The sequence below is a fragment of the Myotis lucifugus genome, unplaced genomic scaffold (assembly GCF_000147115.1).
Source record: "Myotis lucifugus unplaced genomic scaffold, Myoluc2.0 scaffold_5, whole genome shotgun sequence".
NCBI lineage: Eukaryota > Metazoa > Chordata > Mammalia > Chiroptera > Vespertilionidae > Myotis > Myotis lucifugus.
Window position 1 is genome coordinate 19,469,963 of NW_005871053.1, and position 20,646 is coordinate 19,490,608.

Here is a 20,646-nt window from a genome sequence, read left to right on the forward strand (position 1 = left end):
TTGAAATTAGAATTGAAGGCCTGATGTAAATAATCTTTAAGACAATGGGGAAAATAAAATAAAGGATGGTAAATTAGGATTATAGAATCAAGGAAAAATCAAAAGTAATCTTGGGAAGTAGTTTTCAGCCCCCTGCTGATTACTGGCTTCTGTAATATGAAAAATAATGTAGCCAGAGACACAAACCACAAAACTCTAAAACATAAAAAACAATATTTAGGATAATATCAATGCTGGAATTGTAAATCTGTAATTGTGATAAGTGGAAGCCATTTACACATCATTTAATTTCAAGTGTTATATAAACTCGTCTTTAAACAGAATAAATCTAGAGATAGAGTGTAAAAACTCTGACTCTAAATTTAAAATCCTACTTAAATTGTGCCAGAGCAAATGTCTCAAATCAGTGCATCGAAAGTAAATCCCTGATTTTACAAATAGGTCCAGACCTACAGTACTTGCAAGCGAATAATTAACGCTCCACTCCAACATTTCTTAAAGTATATGTGTTCTTGTTTATGTTCTTTTTTGAAGTCATACATCTAGATTCAGGTTGTCTCTATCATTCCTAAAACAGGGCATGGAATCAAATTTTGAGTGGTCTGATGGCAGTGCGTTTGACTACATGCCATGGAAAGATAAGCAGTCTGCTGGGAATTGTGTTCTCTTGGATCCAAAAGGAATTTGGAAACATGCAAACTGCGACTCTTCTAAAGATGGTGCTATTTGCTATAAATCTACAAAATGTAAGACTTGATTTCAAATAACTGTATATTTACTAAAATATAACGTTTGTTTTATGCATGTGATTAAGTACTCAAAGGAGTTTTTAGAGATTTTAAATAAGGTTTATTCACAAGTCCTCCAAAAATAATTTTGATATTTTTCGGAAAGAGAAATAAATACAATATACCCGGTCAGGGAATTTGTTCTCAAAGATATTCAGTAGTTCCATCACTAGGGAAGTCTTGACTCTAGAATTTGTGAGTTTCAATTTCACTTAGCAGTGTTTTCAAAGACTGAGATTCTTCTTTAAAAGAAGTGTCCCACAGCATGTATCTTGAGAAATGCCTCACGTGGCCTACCATATTGATTGATGGCTGTGGGAGTCTCTGTGGTCAAGAAGTCTGTTGCATGTTGTGTAACTAAACATTTTCCAAACTTATATGATCCTTAAAATTGAGGAAAGAGCCCCTTCCATCAGGGGCTGTGCCTGAGGTCATTTCTGGTAGGTAGAGCGTGAGCCTTGGGGAAGAACACAAGAACCCAGACCACCAGGAGCTGCAGAGGCATGCTGGGCGGCCAGGGCCTGGTGCGGGTTGGTCTCTGAAGCTTCTGGTTCTCAGTGCTGGCCCTTGCAGAAAATATAAATGCAAGAGTTGGAAGTAAAACTCCATGAATAACAGTAAAGAAAGAAACCGTATGCAGCCTAAGACAGCCCAGATGCAGACTGGATAGAAACGAGTAGACTTAGAAGATAAGGTATCTCTGGGGGTTCCTAGTATAAGAAGAATTTTATTTTTAAAGACAAGCAATTCAGAAAGGTCCATCAATCTTAGCTATGCATTGGGAGCCAACGTTCAAGATGTTTTGCATCTAATGAAGCAACACAGATCATTGTCTTGCACAACAATGTGCAAGACACATTGTTGTCATCGGCAGTTTATTTTTGAAAAAGCAACTATTTTCACAAGGTGGTAAAAGGAAGCACTTGCTAGTAATGTCTCTCCATCAGCAGCGTTAATGTAGAGCTGTCACAAGTCCTACAGACTTTACAGATGGACTTGGCAATGAGCTTTGATCACCAGTCACTAGGAAACTTACCCAGGAGTTATCAACTGTCACACTGAAGGGAGACTTAGAGCTCACACCAAGAGCATTCATGGAAAGAATGGAGGCAAAAGCCAATCAAATAACTAAAGTTCAAAAAAGATCAAGCCCAGCTGGAGAAACAGAAGATAGAGAAACAGAAGAAGGAATTAAGAACAGTCAGAACATCTCTTGATGAAGAAGGAAACAGCAGCAGCAACCACTGGCACCACGAATTAGAAGAACCTACCAAATTGAGATAAGGAGGAAAAAAGCAGGAAAAGCCTTCAGTTACTGAAGAACATGCAGATCATGCAGAATGCACACAAAAAAATAGCTGGGGTTGAGATGACTGACCGTACCAGGTCAGAGCTTTGATTCTGATGATCTGTACCGCACAAATAGCATGTTGATACTTCACCTTCCAGTTCTCATGCTCTCTTCTGTGGAAATTAATAATCAGAGGCACAGGCTTTGCTACACAGGCTTCCTGTGTGATACAGCACAATTAAAAGTTAAACATTTTAAATGGAAACCAGAGGAGTTTTTAAAAGCTGAAAAGCCACACCTACTCTTTTTTTTATTTGAGACTGACTTTACTTTGCTGACATTTTGCATTTTGTAAACACATTACCAAATTTTCATTTGTGGCTGTGATTTTGAAAAGTAGTTCTGTATATGGCAAGGTAAAACAAGGTTTCTGTTATCAAAATAAAAAGGGATCCAAAGAATTGTAATTATTATTTCAAAGTAGTTACAGGCCTGCCTAGCCAATCTTTGCTCCTTTTTCTATTATGTCTTTCCAGTTGTTTTTAACTTAGTCTAAATCCATCTTCGAGGGCAAGTACTTTCCTTTATCGTCTAAGTTCTCAAAATGGTATTCTAAAAATCTAATTAGAGTGTATACTCAAAAGTCAGTTATTTTTTTTTCTGTGCATTTTTACAATTGTCCCACATTTTTATAGCTCAAGAGGTATCCTCTCCTACATATTCATCGCGATGCCCAGCAGTAAAAGGGAATGGATCCCAGTGGATCCAGTACAGGGACCACTGTTATGCATCTGACCAGGCGTTACACACTTTCTCAGAAGCCAAACAGTTTTGTTCAGAACTTGGTGAGTTAAAATTCATTTATTTTTTTGATTCAATAATATAATCACTGGAATTTTTTTAAAATAAATAATTTGAAACAATGATTATATTTTTGAAAATATTTTTAAAGCAGACACAATTTATAAAAGCATTATCACCTAATTGCCCAGTGGTGGGGAAGTGGTTAAGTATTTTGTGATGTATGACCTCAATGGAATATTGGAATAGCCATTAAAAATAATCGATCTAAGAATAAGTTCATGGAAAATAAAAGTAAGTGAGAGGAAGTAGAATGAAAAATAAGTAAATTGTTATGTGAAAATACTGACAAGGGAAGAGTTTTAAATCTAGTTAGATCTACTTAGATGAAGGGGTTAAGAGGTAAATATTTTACAAAGTTGGTTAAGTAGTAAATGCAAAATTGTAGATTTTTTCATTACTTAGTTATTAATAAATAAGCTTAGCCTGACCAGGGTAACATAAAGCATGTTTTGTTCATCCATTCTGCAATAGCAGTGGCTCACATCATCTGAACACCACAGGAATAGGACTTTCGTGTTCAGATTGAACTATTTTAGGATAAGCAGCAATGATTGAAGCTCTCCCATGATAAATTTAGCCAGTAGTCAAACTGTGACATGACTTCTAGAAGATTTGTATTCTTGCGTATCAGTGTAGCTAAGCAGGTGGTATCTATCTCATTTTTTTGCTAATTGTTGTAGAGACACGTGGAAGATTTTTAAATCTCCATGTTACTGCTTAACTAAATGATAGGAACTTTTGTGTGGGAACTGTTCTGTGTTAATATACATAATACAGACATATACACACATGCATATATGATAGATAGATAAATAGATAGATAGATAGATAGATAGATAGATAGATAGATAGATGATATGTGATGGGAACTATTGTGAGCTATATATATGCATATATGCTCTGGAGGTCAGAAGTCTCTGGCTCCTAAAGGAGGAAATAGAAAGGGTTACTGTTATTGTAGTGTGCGTGTGCATGTTAAACACTTAAGTTTTGGAGGCAGACAGGTTTGGATTCAAATCCAAGTCCCACACTTACTAGCTGAGTGGTATTGTGGAACTTACATAATTGTTTCTCTTTTTTCACCTGAAAAGAGTGAGAATAAAAATACAGTTGATTTTTAACAACGAGTGGGTTAGGGGCACTGACCCTATGTGTATAACTTTTGATTTTCTAAAATATACAGTCATTCCTCAGTATCCACTGGGGATTTGTTTTAGAACCACCTCCCATCCCCACAGATACCAAAATCTTGAGATGCTCAAGACCCTCATACAAAATGTCATAGATCAATGTATACAGTTGGCCCTCCGCATCAGTGGATCCCAACTGCAGATGGAAAATACTGTTTTTTACCCAAGGTTGGTTGAATCTGAGGATGCAAAACCCAGAGTTACAGAGGGCCGACTGTATATTTATTGAAAAAAATTCCTTGTATAAGTTGACCCTCACAGTTCAAATCCATTGTTGAAAAGCCAAATGTAGTACTTACTTCAAAGTTTGGGTAAAGATTGGGTTGTTGTATTAATGAATGAAATGAGGTAATGTTTGTAAATGTAGGATAGTGCCCTGCAAATAGTGAGCATTTAAAACTTATCATTAGAAAGATTGAGATTGACTTTCTAATTCTATAATTGACTAGCTGTGTAGACCTAACCAATTTACTTGCTCTCCTTGAGCCTCAGCTTCCTCATCTGTAAAATGCTAATAATGCCTTCCTCCATAGGATTATCAGCATAATAAAGAGCCAGGGTCCTAACGAGGGAAGGCTTGACCAGACCAGAAGTCAGGGGCCGCTGTGGGCACCCCGACCCAACACTGACTGCCTAGGGGGCTGCGGATCAGGCCCAGAGAGAGGCCTGAAGAGAGAGAGGCAGGGTCTGATCCAAAGCCTCTGTGGAAGCTGTTGATCAGAACTTGCCTCTCTTTCTCTCCAGCCAGGCCAACAGCCGAGCCTCCATTTCTCTCCAGGCCTCCACCCGGGCACTGATCAGGCCCCGTTGATAGGCCCAGAGACTGGCATAGAAAATGACCAATCAAAACTAAATTTGGGTGAATGTAAAGAGCTAATGGCTGCCTAGGAGGCAGAGCTTTTGATGCTGACTGGCATAGAAACTGACCAATCAGAACCAAATCTGGGTAAACTGTGAGGAGCCAGTGGCTGCCTAGGAGGTGGAGCTTTTGATGCTGACTGGCATAGAAACTGACCAATCAGAACCAACTTGGCTGGCAGAGGAGGGTAGTTGGGGGTGAGATCAGGCCTGCAGGGGAGGGCAGTTAGAGGTTATCAGGAAGGCAGAGGCAGTTAAGGGTGATCAGGCCTGCAGGGGAGGGCAGTTGGGGGTGATCAGGCAGGCAGAGGCAGTTGGGGGTGATCAGGCAGGCAGACAGAGGCAGTTGGGGGTGAGATCAGGCCGGCAGGGGAGGACAGTTAGGGGTGATCAAGCAGGCAGAGGCAGTTAGGGGCAATCAGGCAGACAGGCAGAGGGGTTAGAGGCAATCAGGCAGGCAGGCAGGTGAGTAGTTAGGAGCCAGCGGTCCCAGATTGTGAGAGGGGTGTCCGACCACCGGTTTAGGCCCGATCCCACAGTCCCCAATTGGAGTGGGTGCAGGCTGGGCTGAAGGAAACGCCCCCCCCCCCCCTGCTCTGTGCATGAATTTCATGCACCAGGCCTCTAGTGTAATAATAAGCACGGTAACATAAAGTACCTATGTACTGTGGGATGTATAATGGAGTAAAGGCTTTCCTTTGCCCTTTAAATACACCCTACCACAAAAGTTCAAGTGTGGATAGGCTTGTTGCTATTGAAGACTATCTGATTCCATTTAGGATTGATTTCCAAGTCTAGTTATTATTTTATTTCTTTTCCTTGCCTGATGCTATGTTCTCTGTGGGTTTGGAGCAAACTATCAAACTTGAAACATACTCACTCTTTCAGTTCCATACTATATTTAGGAACTTACAATGGGCATGACCAAATGCCCATATGTATAAAATAAAGTTAAATGGAAGGCTAATGCTCCCCAAGACCCCAAACATATTTGCTTTAATTTTCATTTTAACGAAAGCAAACTTATGCAAAAATTGTTGTTGAAGAGAGAGTGCTGAACATCTATAGGGACACATACCTTTCTACCATCACGTACCCCACTTCTTAGGATGAACTGTTCATACACAAAAGTCTCACTGGTTAGGCAGTTCCAAGATTTAAAAAGGTTACCAGGTAAACATAGTAGATAAACACACAGACATGAAATTTCTTTATGCAAAGTTTCAATCTAGAAATATTTCTAACTTTTTAGGAAGCTATTAATGCCAATATCAGATTTTAAAAACATTCTCTGTAAAGTTTGAATTTCTCAGTGATCTTGATCATGATAGTTTTTCTTTTCTCAAAGGCTCAGAATAAACCACTAACCTAGTTTGCATAACGCTAATTAGTTAGGGGTTTGTTTTCCTTCAACAGATCATTCTGCAACTCTTGTTACCATAGAGGATGAAGATGAGAATAAATTCGTGAGCAGACTGATAAGGGAAAATAATAACATTACTAGGAGAGTTTGGCTTGGATTATCTCAGCATCCTTCCGGTAAGTGACATCTTTGTGTGTGCAATATGCAAAGAGAGCTCTAACTTGTCCTAAATACCAAGTCAGCCTTGCTAAAGAATGTCAAATGGTATTTAATTCAAATGTTTTTTATTGATGAGTAAGCTAGGTCTGCTGGCTGTTTTCAAGGCTTATAAATTCCTAATGAAGAAGTGAATGACTTATTAGTAGTGATGGGAAACACTGATGCAATACAAAATCAGTTGAAACCAACTGGAATTGTTAGAAGTTTAAGATACTTGGACCGATAGGATAGATTTTTTTTTCTACAGCAATATCTGTGTTCCCCATGCCCATACAAGGAGCCAATCACTTACTTCCCTTAGAGTTCTCATGTCTATCACCCCAAGTTTTCCCAGCTTATAACTCTGTTATTCAGAAAGTCTTTTCTTGTTCTTTCCCTCCCTCTTGGAACATTTTTATCATAGAGAAAATTTACATCTTCATAGTGATTTGTTTTTTCAAAAATAACTTAGTAAAATGCAAAGAATTGATTCAAAAAGATCTGTGGGAGAATAAAACCCTAATATGCAAAATCACCGAATGGCAGAACGACTGGTCGCTATGATGTGCACTGACCACCAGGGGTCAGACGCTCAACGCAGGAGCTGCCCCCTGGTGGTCAGTGCACTCCCCACAGGGGGAACACTGCTCAGTCAGAAGCAGGGCTCACCACTGGCAAAGCGCAGCAGCGGTGGCAGAGCCTCTCCCTCCTCCATGGCAGCGCTAAAGACCTCTTGGGGGATGTCTGAACACTAGGATCAGGCCTAAGCCGGCAGGTGGACATCCCCCAAGAGGTCCCAGACTGCGAGAGGGTGAAGGCCGGGCTGAGGGACCCCTCCCCCACTGAGTGCACAAATGTTGTGCACTGGGCCTCTAGTATTTCAATAAAGAATAACAGACTCAGGGTTTGAGTGAACTTGAAATTGATAATAAGTGAATTCAAGGTACATATTCAATAGACTAATAAGAAGTCTGTTTCATATTTTATACAAAGTTTAATTCTAAATATTTGAAATGTGAATTCCAAAATGTTAAGCACTTGTCAAAAGAGGCTTTGGGGCAGTGTGCAGTTGATGTTTTGTGGCAAAGTACACTTGAAACCTATATAATTTTGTAAACCAATGTCATCCCAATAAATTCAATTTAAAAATAAATAATTAGTTAAAAAATTAAAAACTCAAACTCTTTACTGCATCTACTGTGACTATGAAGTCCATTCTGAGCAGTCAGACTGTCAACATCTCAGATAATGTCGACATCACTCTGAAGGACACACAGTTGTTGCAAAGGGCCCCAGAGGCACCCTGCGGAGGGACTTCTGTCACATCAGTGTCGAACTCAGTCTCCCTGGGAAGAAGAGGCTCTGGGTCCATGGTCGGCAAACCGCGGCTTGCGAGCCACATGTGGCTCTTTGGCCCCTCCAGTGTGGCTCTTCCACAAAATACCACATGGGGGCGCGCACATACAGTGCGATTGAAACTTCGTGGCCCGTGTGCAGAAGTCGGTATTTTGTGGAAGAGCCGGTATTTTGTGGAAGAGCCACACTGAAGGGGCCAAAGAGCCGCATGTGGCTCACTAGCCGCGGTTTGCCAAGCCACAGTTTGCCGACCACTACTTTGGGTTGACAAATGGTGGGAAAACAGAAAGGAATTGGCCACCATTAGCACCATCTAAATCATATACAGAACATGATGAAGGTGTTAATTACACTGGGATTCCGTTACAAGATGAGGTCTGTGTACCCTCACTTCCCCATCAATGCAGTTATTTAGGATAGTGGTTCTCTTGTTGAAGTCAGAAATTTCTTGGGCAAAAAATAATTCTCAGGGTTCAGATGAGATCAGGTATTGCTTTTTCAGTATCTCAAACCCAGAAAGATTTGATTCTTGAAGGAAATGGCATTGAATTTGTATCACATTAGCTGCTTTGATTCAGCAAGCCACAATAGTTAAAAACACAGAGATCAGAAAATTTTTTGATGGTATCTATTTTTCTGAAAACAAAACAATTCAGCAGGCTGATGAATATGATCTAAGTTGTCCAGCTATAGAAACAGAAAGATGCCAAATTATTCCTCAGAATTATTTGTGTTATTTTAAAGATGCAATAAAGACCATATATTGATTGGGGGGATAATAAAAATTAAAACTAAAAAAAGAATGGACTCAAAGTTGACTATTTAGGAATTGTAAATTGTGTTTATCACCACAAGGCGGCGCTGCCTCAGCTGGAAATAAAGATGGAGTTAAGGTGGACCCTTCCTTCCCCACCAACATACTTTTAATAATGAGTTTTTTAACTAGGGGTAAGCGAGGGAGGGAGATAAAGGTCTGTAGAAATCTACTGTCACACAATAAATGTGCAAGAATCCTGCCCTTTAATCAAAACACTACATACTATATCCGTGTTGTCTAATAGAACTTTCTGCATCTGCTCTGTCCAATATAGTAGTCACCAGCCACATATAGCTGTTGGGCACCTAAAATGTGACAAGTGTGACTGATGGACTGAGTTTTAAATTTTTTCACTTTTAATAAATTTCATTTTAAGTAGTGGCATGACATTGTATGAACTGCAAGCCTTTTTACTTAAGTAATTTAATGGCAATAAACATAGTTGTATTTAATTTCCTTCTTTAGATAAATCTTGGAATTGGTTAGATGAATCAAAAGTGAAATTTGTCAAATGGGCAAATAAACATAAGAGCAGTGGTGGAAAATGTAGCATTTTGTTAGCTTCAAATGAAACTTGGATAAAAGTTGACTGTTCACGTGGCTATGGAAGAGTTGTCTGCAAAGTTCCTCTGGGTAAGTATGTAACCTGTCCTTAAGAAAAACATTTTTTTTGCAGAACAGGTTAGAAAATAAATGTACAATTTAATAATATGCAAAGCATTGTACTAGGTCCTAAAGCATTTGGTCCTTACAGTGTATTAAAAAAATATCTTAATTCATAGAGATTCTTTCCCTCAGAAAACTCAATTACCAAAGATGATAAATATACCAGATGCCTAGGACTCCAGAGGAAATGACTAAAAGTCTAAATTTTATACAATTCTTTCCTAAGAAAGATGGAAGCTGCCAGCATATTAGATAGGTCACTTCTTTGAAAATGTTCTTAAGATGTATTTTATTCTATAGTTTAAATATTTAAAAGCTCAAAAGATTTCATTCTGCAGTTTGCTTCCTTTTTCCTCAGTCCCTTAAAACTCATGATTACCTTAACAGCATTCCAAAACTTGATTTGATTAATTGGAATTACTTGGATATCTGTAAGAAGTCACAATTTGAACTTATGTTTCAGCATGAGTTGATATATATTAAATAACCATAAAAATCTTAATTTCTAGCCAAAGAGCTCTAAACTATTTCACAGCAGCATTTTTAAAGATCTAGCATAAAGGTGTCCATCAGTATCTGTATAATCACTCACTGATTCAGCAGATATTTTTTTAAATATATTTTTATTTATTTTAGAGAAGAAGGGAGAGGGAAAGAGAGATAGAAACATCAATGATGAGAGAGTATCATTGATCGGCTGCCTCCTACACGCCCCCTACTGAGGATCGAGCTCGCAACCCAGGCATGTGCCCTTGTCCAGAATCGAACCCGGGACCCTTCAGTCCACATGCAGGGGTCCTCAAACTACGGCCCGCGGGTCACATGCAAATACAAATATTGTATTTGTTCCCGTTTTGTTTTTTTACTTCAAAATAAGATATGTGCAGTGTGCATAGGAATTTGTTCATAGTTTTTTTTTTAACTATAGTCTGGCCCTCCGACGGTCTGAGGGACAGTGAACTGGCCCCCTGTTTAAAAAGTTTGAGGACCCCTGGTCCACAGGCTGACGCTCTATCCGCTGAGCCAAACCAGCTAGGGCTCAGCAGATATTTTGAGTCTTTACTCTACGTCATGCCCTGTTCTATGTGCTGGGGTGCACCTGGGAACAAAACAAATGAGATACCTTTTCTTCCTCCATAATCTAGTGTAGGAAGACAGATAATAAGTAACCAAGCAAGTTCATATTTAGAAGAGAGGAAAATATCAAATTGTTATAAACTACGTGATTGAGACTAGAGAGATAGCTACTCTAGGTTGGGTTATCAGGGAAGATGTCTAAGAGTAGGAGACATTGAAGCTTTAATTTCTTTGTAAGAATATTGCTATTCTAATGAAAAGGATTTGAATGAAAAGGAAAATAGTTAAATTTGGGGGGAAAAGCACTTAAGTGTTGGGTGGTGATTTTGAATTCTGTGTTCATGCTCTGAAACAATCAAGTACTTGTATCTAATCTGTACAAGGTTTGCTTATGTGACACACAGCCAAATGCATAAAATTAGTAATAATCGCTTTTATATTCTCTCCTCCAATGTCAAACCTTTCCCTGCTCTAGGCCCCAATTACAGAGGAATAACTATTGCATTCATCGTGCTAAGCATCTTAGTTCTCATCATCGGAGTGATTTGGTTCCTCTTCCAAAGGAACCGTATGCACTGGGCAGGCTTCTCTTCAGTCCGATATGAACAAGGAGTGAATGAAGATGAGATTATGCTTCCTTCCTTCCATGACTAAATTCTTCTGAAAAGTTTGCTAATTTGCACTAACATGTTAGGAAAAATGAGCCATTTAAAATTTTCCCAGTGTCAGTATTTACTCTCTTCCCAAGTACAAGTTTTATGTACTTGTTCAGTTGCTATTCTGGTATCCATGTTTAATTATTCAAAAATGCCATGCATATAACTCTACTGAACAGAATGGAAAGGAACCGAAGCGGAAACTAAAGTCCAAATTGTTTGTAGGGTAATAATTTTAATGTGCATTTTCTCTGTAAGAATGTGGTTGGTAACTAGAATACGTATGTTTTAATGACATTTTAACACAATGTCTCAGAAAATTTAAATTGGTATATTACTAGGTCATATATCTCCCCTTTAATTTTTATGAACATCTGGCCAAATGTAAAATTAGTACCTCAAGGTAAAAACAGAACTGCAAGTAATGTCAGCATTGTTTTAAAATGTCATTTGTAGCATTTTAGGGAAAGTATTAAATGAGAGGCATGCTTATTTTTACACAACAAAATGGTACCTCCTGGCAAAATGCTTCTTATACTAGTCCAAATACATTTTATACAAAATTACTTAAATGTAAAATTTTGTTCCATTCATAATTATTCATAAAACAGTGGCTTATTTTAAAGAAGATTTTGGTACTTAATATTTTTCTCACATGTGAGAACATTGTTATTAGGTTGATTAGATAACCCTGTAGCTGTATGGGTTTGTTGTCTTTTCTTATGTACAACCTGTTTCCTTTTTAAAAGGAATCAGCTAAGAGATTTTGAAATTTTTACAGTTTATATACTGTACATAGCATGTCAACTTTTGACTAACAAATCTTTATTATTTTTTTGACTTTTTAGTGAGCTAAAGAGAAGTAGTCTATGAAGGAAATTGTATATCTTGTAATTGTAAAAATGAAAATTATACAATGAAACTCTAAACTTCGTGATTACTACTAAAATATTTAAAATTGTGAATGATTAAGGAAACACTGTTTTGGGTTACCACTTTACATTTTACCACCCTAGAATATATTCTTAATAACTTCCACTGGACCTGGTGAATGTTTTATTCAACATTTAACTTATATTTGTACTTTAGAGTATTTTTGTATAAAATCCACAGATTTATTTTAAAGTTCAGAGTTTTTATACTATAATAAAGTTGTAAATAATTATCTAAGACAGTTTTAGTATAGTCTAAAGCTATATTGTAGTTGTTCTGAAATATTTTTTATTAAATTTGTTAGACTAGTTATCTTGCCCTATGATTTGTACAGTTTTAGTTATTAAGACTTTCTTCAAAGAACTAAACCAATTTGATGTGAAAAATTCAGATATATATAGTAGTAATGCTGCAATAAAGTTGTCTTATTTTTTTAAGGAAAAGTGTTGTTGATCCTTGTTTAAAAAAATATCTCTAGATTGGGCTTTATTGTGTTAGATATACAGTAGGACACGAAATAAACTGAGCAGCTGTTGTAAAGCAAGGCATTCCTTAGATTCTGTGTGTATTTTTTAAAGAATAAATATAATCATTCCTACATTTCTGAATGTTTGGTTTTAGTCTCTTTTTCAGATTCGTCTGAATCAACATGTCTTTTAACGATCGGATTAGCAGTAATTCCACTTATGATCCACTTCTCATTCTTTGATCCTGTTCACTACCTCCCACCCCAAGGCATTCATCAACCACTTCTAAGTCAATTGTCCAACTCCCACTGGACAATCTACGCTGAGTTTATGCTAGGAACAGTCAGAGATTCGGATTCCTCTATATTACATTCATTTAATCCTAAAACCTTCTTGGAGAAATGAAGATCTAATTGTTATTAGTTCAACTGTTTTATCTTTTAACTAGATCTCAAAGACATTTTTTTCTGCAAGATTTCATGAGCTGTATAAAGTTATCTCTAATTCCATGTATATTCTAAATTAAAATATTCTCCCAATATCTACAGCTCAACAAATTTACTTTATATGTGTTTCTCTTTTTCCAAGCTAAATTAATCACGAGCAGAACTTTGGAAACTTTTTTTCTATTCCCCCACCCAGTTTTTTCTTCTTATAGACTCTTTCCAATAATATGAAGACACCATACCTCTTGTCTCCCAAGCTAGAAACTCAGAGGTTATCCACAAATCCTTTCTCTTCTTCCTAATTCAACAATTCTGTCAATTTTACCTAAGACTTCTCACCGAGTGGCTATCTCCACTATTAGCGATCTTAGTTCAGCCTTTTATCTTTTATCTCTCTGCCGGCAGAGAGAATATGCAGGGAAGAGAGCAGGAGTCATTATGGAAGAAGGTCTTGGAGAAGATGGGAGTAGAGGAGCAGTTCCAAGCCCCCAGGAAGAGGAACTAGGTCTGAATGGGATGCCAGAAAGAATGCCTTCCCCCTAGGGTTTTGGTTCCTTGGCCAAATACCTTTTAGTGCAATGTAGGAGCAAGTCAATATTGATCCAATTGCTAAACCACAGAGAGGAAAGGTCAGATAAAACTGACTCTAAGAATTAGGAAAACTGGTGATCTTAGCCAATGGAAATGCAGCAGAACTAGATGAGACTGAGCTAGAAAGTGAAAGGGAAATTAGGAAAAGGGGGACGTGAAATTTTGAGAAGTATGATGGAGATGGGAAGGAGAGGTATTGGGCCAAAGCTAGAGGAAGAAGGGTTTTTGAAGGGTGTTTTTCCAAAGGAGAGGGGAAAGAATTTACAGGTTTAAAAGCTGGGGTGGGGGTGGGGGAGGGCAAAACAAACAAAAACAGCTGGCAGAGAGAAGATGCCGGAAGAGAGCAGGAGTCATTAATGGGAGAAGGTCTTGGAGAAGATGGGACGAGAGGGGCAGTTCTAAGCCCCCAGGAAGAGGAACTGGGTTTGGATGGGATGGGAGGAAGAACACCTTCCTCTCTGAGGCCACAAGAGGAGGGTTTGCATGAAGGAGAAGGGGAGAGCAGGTAAGTATTTTACAGTGTTTGTCTACCCGATGAGAAAATGAGTAGTGAATGGGGTCTCAGCCTGAAGACAGTAATAAAGAATTTAAATACCCGATAAGGGACAGGAGAGGACAATGACCAAGACAAAAATAGATGGAGGATGCCCAGCCAGTGTGGCTCAGTGGTTGAGCATCGACCTATGAACCAGGAGGTCACGGTTCGATTCCTGGTCAGGGCACATGCCTGGGTTGCAAGCTCAATCCTCAGTGTGGGGCATGCAGGAGGCAGCTGATCAATGATTCTCTCTCATCATTGATGTTTCTATCTCTCCCTCTTCCTTCCTCTCTGAAATCCATATATATAGAAATTAAAAGCCATATTTTGTAGTGACAACCTATTTAGAACTACCATATGTTTCAACAATCCTACTTCTGGGTGTATAGCCTAAGGATATGAAAACAAGATCTCAAAGAGATACCTGCACCCCCAGTTTCATTGCAGCATTATTTACAATAGCCAAGATATGGAAACAACCTAAGTGTCCCTTAATGAATGAATGGATAAAGATGTGGCATATATATATATATATATATATATATATATATATATATACACACACATATATATAATTGAATATTACGCAGCCATGAGAAAGAAGGAAACTGCCATTTTCAACAACATAGATGAACCTTGGGGGCATTATGCTAAGTGAAATCATACAGACAAAGACAAATACTGTATGATCTCACTTATATGTGGAATCTAAAAGACCGAACTCAGAAACAGAGAATAGAGGGGTGGTTACCAGTGGCCGGGGGAGGGGAAAATGGGGAGATGTTGGACAAAGGATACAAGCTTCCAATTATAAGATGAATACATTCTCGAGATTTAATATACAGCCTGGTGATTATCTACACTAATAAAAGAGAAACATGGTAATTAGCGTACGACCGCTACCCTTCCCATTGGCTAATCAGTGAGTATATGCAAATTAACTGTCAGCCAAGATGGCGGCCGGCAGCCATGCACTGAAGCGAGCAGGTAGGCCTGCTTTCTGCGGGCTCCAACGTTCCCCGCCTGCCGCTGCCTGCCTCTCAGCTGCAACTCTAAGCAACTATGTACTATGTTGCAAATAAGAAGCTAAACAAAACCCCAGAAACCGGCTTTCATTCAGCCGGGATTCATCCAGCCAGACCGCAACATTGTATTGATGTTTTCAGCAGCGAGGCCTCAGAGCTAAAGCTGGCCCAGAATAAAAAAAGAAAAAAAAAAAGAAAACAAGGAGCGGTTGGGAGCTTCAGTCACTCGCTTCAGGAAAACAGCCCTCAGCCCCTCACCCAGACTGGCCAGGAACCCCAGTGGGGACCCCCACCCTGATCCAGGACACCCTTCAGGGCAAACCAGCCAGCCCCCACCCGTGCACCAGGCCTCTATCCTATATAGTAAAAGGGTAATATGCCTCCCGGCACCGGGATCAGCGGAGCAGCGAGGCTCCCGGCACCGGGATCAGCGTGACGGGGCAGCGCCCAAACCCCCTGATCGCCCTGCGGCTCTGTGAGTGACAGGGGGCGGGGCCACAACCTCCCTATCCGCCCTGCTCTGTTCATGACAGGGGAAGGCACCCCAACCCCCTGATCGGCCCTGCTCTGTGTGTGTGACAGGGTATGGAGCCCCAACCCCCCTGATGGGCCCTGCTCTGTGAGTGACAGGGGGCAGCGCCCCAACCCCCTGATGGGCCCTGCTCTGTGAGTGACAGGGGGCAGTGCCCCAACCCCCTGATGGGCCCTGCTCTGTGAGTGACAGGGGGCAGCGCCCAAACCCCCTGATCGGCCCTGCTCTGTGCATGACAGGGGGTGGCGCTGCAACCTCCCCATCGACCCTGCCTTGAGTGTGACAGGGGGCGGTGCCCCAACCCCCCAATTGGCCCTACCCTGAGCATGACAGGGTGGCATCGCAACCTCCCGATCCGCCCTGCTCTGTGCATGACAGGGGGCGGCGCCCCAACTCCCCAATCAGCCCTGCTCTGAGCCTGACCAGGGGCTGCACTTAGGGATTGGGCCTGCCCTCTGCCACCCAGGAGCAGGCCTAAGCCAGCAGGTCGTTATCTCCCGAGGGGTCCCAGACTGCGAGAGGGCACAGGCCGGGCTGGGGGACCCCCCTCCCCACCCCCCCCCCCAGTGCACAAATTTTGTGCACCGGGCCTCTAGTAGTTAATAATACTTTATTTTGTGCTTGAAAGTTGCTAAGAGAGTAAATCTGAAATGTTCTCACCATAAAAAAGAAGTGGTAATTAGGAGATAGAAGTGTTAGCCAACAGTCACAATCATTTTATGATATGTAAGTGTATCAAATCAACATGTTGTACACCTCAAACTTACACAATGGTATGTCAATTATATCTCAATGACGCTGGGGAGACCTTTATTTTTAATAAAAAGAAAGGAAAAAGGGACCCCAGATTCATTGGCCAGGTAGATATAGCAGAGGAATGAGAGAGGGCATGGTATCCAGGCTAGATGAAGAGGGAGAAATAAAAGCCCTGGAAAAATGAAGTTCAGGGACTAGAGCCTGGAATGAGGTCAAAGAGGAGGCAAGCTGGAGTGAAAGAGAGACAAGTAAAAGGTGTGTGGTGTGGCTGGAAAGTAGGGCATAATAGTGAGAGATTTTAATAAAATACCACATCAATCCACGCAGAGGCAGTAAGTAGCCTATTTTGTCATATTAGCAACTAAAAATGAAGTGTGCACCAGAGTTAACAGTGGGGGAAAAAATACCTTTTTTTAGTTCAAGTGACTTAGGAACAAAACACTATTGAAATAGATGATTTGCTTAAAGTAAATTGATTCATTAGGATGTCACTTCTTTGTAAACATAACCATTATTTGAACTTTATTTTAATGCAAAGTAATCCTCATAGATAAAAATATACTTTGGTGCCTGAGGAGGGCGGCCAAGAGAACTTTTTCAATTACACAATTGCATAGAATTGTTCATTTTAGCCCAACCTGCGTGGCTCAGTGGTTGAGCATTGACCTATGAACCAGGAGGTCACCGTTCAATTCCTGGTCAGGGAACATACCCGGTTGTGGGCTTATTTCCCAGTGTGGGGCGTGCAGGAGGCAGCCAATCAATGATTCTCTCACTTCATTGATGTTCCTATCTCTCTCTCTCCCTCTCCCTTCCTCTCTGAAATCAATAAAAACATATTTTTTAAAAAAGAATTGCTCATTTTACTTGTGTAGTTAGCAAGACAGAAGAATCCAGAATTAGGATGTTTGAATATATAAACATAGTGTACCTTTGGAAGGATTCACTTCAGATATGAGTTTAGTATATAAACCCCTTATTGATAGCCAGAGAAGAAGAATGGAAATAAATTGAGCAAGATCTTGATACTTTGGCAAAGGGGCTGAACCTGGCATGGGTCGGAGAGTTCGGCAGGAGACATGGACTCTGGTTCACTTTGGGCATTCACTGTGTGTCCACGGGCCAGTCATGTCCCTTCTGTGGGCCTCCGTTTCCTTATCAGTAAATGAAAATGGCCCCTATCACTTCTAACACTCCGACTGTCCTTATCGACCTCATTGGTCAGATTCCCTCGGAGTAACCACTCCGCTTCAGACTGGACTACACAGGCATGGAAAGGGTTAGAAAGGATGGGAAAGGGTTAGACTTGATTTTTTTAGAATATAATTTAACTTTTTAAAAAATCAGTTTTAGGTTTATAAAAAGTTGAGCAGAAAATATACAGAGTTCCTATATACTTCCTTACCTCTCTTCCTCTTTCCCCTATTACTGGCATCTTGCATTAGTGAACTAAAATTTGTTAAAATTGATGATCCGATATTTAATATACCAGGCTGTATATTAAATCTCGAGAATGTATTCATCTTATAATTGGAAGCTTGTATCCTTTGTCCAACATCTCCCCATTTTCCCCTCCCCCGGCCACTGGTAACCACCCCTCTATTCTCTGTTTCTGAGTTCGGTCTTTTAGATTCCACATATAAGTGAGATCATACAGTATTTGTCTTTGTCTGTATGATTTCACTTAGCATAATGCCCCCAAGGTTCATCTATGTTGTTGAAAATGGCAGTTTCCTTCTTTCTCATGGCTGCGTAATATTCAATTATTACGTTAACTAAAGTCTATAGTTTACATTAGGGTTCATCTTTGTGTTGCACATTCTGTGGGTTTTGACAAATGTATAATGATACGTATGTACCATTACAGTATCATACAAAATAGTTTCGCTGCCCTAAAAATCCTCTGGGCTTCACCTACTCATGTCTCCTTTCCTGTCCTCCGCGCACACACACACACACACACACACACACACACACACACCACCTACCCCTGGCAACCACTGATCTTTTTACTGTTGCCATAGCTTTACCTTTTTCCAAAATATCATATAGTTGGAATCGTATAATATGTAACCTTTTAAGATTGGCTTCTCTCACTTAGCAATACAGATTTTAGGTTCCTCCATGTCTTTTCATGACTTAATAGCTCATTTCTTTCAAGCGCTGAATAAAATTACATTGTATGGATGTACCACACTTGGTTTATTCATTCACTTATTGAAGGACATCTTGGTTTGTTTCCTGGTTTGGGCAATTATGAATAAAGCTGCTATAAACATCTGTGTGCAGGTTTTTGTGTGTATGTAAGCTTTCAACTTGTTTGTGTAAATACTAAGGAGCACAGTTGCTGGACCCACAGTAAGAATATATTTAGTTTTGTAAGAAGCTGCAGAACTGTCCCCAGCGCGGCTGCACCACTTTGCATTCCCACCAGCCCCGAATGGGAGTTCCTCTTGCTCCACATCCTCACTGCCATTTCGTGTTGTCCGTGTTCCAGATTTAGGTCACTGTAATATGTGTATAGTGGTATCCCATTTTTATTTTAATCTGCAATTCTGTGATGATATATGCTGTTGAATGTATTTTCAGATGCTTATTTGCTACCTATATATCTTCTTTGTGAGGGGTCAGTTCATATCATTTGTACCTTTTTAATTGAGTTGTATTTTTATTGTTGAGTTCAGACTTGATTTTGCAGGATTCTTTTGCTGATGACACGAGGCTTTGTCGGGGCTTAAACAAGCAGCCCAGCTGGCCCTGGCTTGAGCATTGTGTTGTCTGGTTCCAGAGGCCCTCACCATTCAGGTTACAGTTGAATAGTTTACACATACATCATAGCAAGCACAGTTTTGTTGTTGTTGCTTGTTTTGGCTAAAACAAGAGAAATTTATTGTCTTATAGTTCTGGAAGCCAGAAGTTCAGGATCAAGGTGTCAACAGGGTTGGTTTCTTCCAAGGGCTGTGCAAACATAGTTTAAAGAACTTTAATCCAGGCTCTGGTGGCAGAGAAAAGTTATCTGAGGGACATAGTTCACTGGGAGGAGCCTTTGAAGTGGTTTCTGGCCATGAGATCCCAAGGAGAAACCTGTCAAACACCGCCTTCACCAACCGATCCCAGGTAACATCAGCAGCGATGTGAGACACGAACATCTGTCCCTCCGGGGCAATGCACATCATTCTGTGGTACCCTTGCCGAAAGGAGAACCGCCTGAATCCCGTTCTCCCACTCGCCCTCAGGAGGAAACAGCAGACAAATGGGACCTGAAGTGCCTGCAAAACAGCTGGCCGGTACTCTTCAAACGTGAGGACATGATGAAAGACAAAGAATCACAGAGGCGGCCTCTGAACAGCTTGGACTCTTCTCATTTGCACACCTCACTCTGACTCCTCTGCAACCATGTCTACAACAGGATGTGGCTGAGATTGAGAAAATCTATAAATTGAAATTAAAGAAGACAGAAACGTAAGGGGAAAATCCAAAGAAACGATAGAACAGGAGAAGCAAGCAGGCGAATCGTAATGAGGCACCGCCAACATGCACTGTACATCCCACAAGCGTTGGCCTCTTATTTTACTCCTTTGAGCTGTTTACCTCTGTGAGATGCAAAGATGTTGGGTCAGTTTAAATGCCTGCGCTGCCTCTTTTCACATCAGAGAACTGCTGACAACTAAGGCCGTGCCTGCCTCTCGCACCTGCCTGGCTGGCTGGCAGGGAAGGAAACTAGCTTGCATGTTGGTGATGATGGTGAAGGAAGGAACTGGGTGGGACGATAGTGAAATCTAGAGTAAAAACCAAGCTGGTCCAAAGTGTCCTGCAGGCTGGAAGATGCAATTTAATCAGAGTGCCATTTTGTTGTTGTTGTTGTTGTTGTTGTTAAAATGATTTTAATTACTGGAATTCGCAATATCCTTAATATGCAAATAAAACGTTTTAAAACCTGGAGAGAGAAAAAGAAAGCTGTTCCATACTAAAGGAGACCAAGGGGACATATGAAGTCAGTGCAATGGATGATCCTGGACTGGATTTGAGAACAGAAAAAGAAACAGAGAGACAATCGATGAAAGTCTACCAGCGTTCGTTCTTGACTTTGATTATGGCACTGGCATATATAGGACGTTAATATTCAGAGAAGCTGGCTGAAGGGCGACAACAAATTTTTGTACGATTTTTGCGAGTCTGAAATTAATTCGATTCAAGTGAAAAGTTTTAAAAATTGCGTTGGAGAGCGGGTCCA

The 20,646-nt window shown here is 40.2% G+C and overlaps 1 protein-coding gene across 8 annotated transcripts in view; it reads left to right on the forward strand.

Annotated features, from left to right (window-relative positions):
• Positions 1-20,646, forward strand: part of LOC102431517 (CD302 antigen) — a 133,573-nt gene that overhangs the window by 77,788 nt on the left and 35,139 nt on the right. For 4 of the 8 annotated variants that reach the window (XM_023745633.1, XM_023745648.1, XM_023745634.1 and 1 more), the window contains 5 exons: positions 578-746; positions 2,775-2,924; positions 6,408-6,530; positions 9,191-9,358; positions 12,679-13,069. In XM_023745633.1, the coding sequence (XP_023601401.1) occupies positions 578-746; positions 2,775-2,924; positions 6,408-6,530; positions 9,191-9,358; positions 12,679-12,929 (861 nt within the window). In that variant the 3' untranslated portion in view covers positions 12,930-13,069. The other 4 variants (XM_014446103.2, XM_006083233.3, XM_014446115.2 and 1 more) reach the window with 3 other exon arrangements.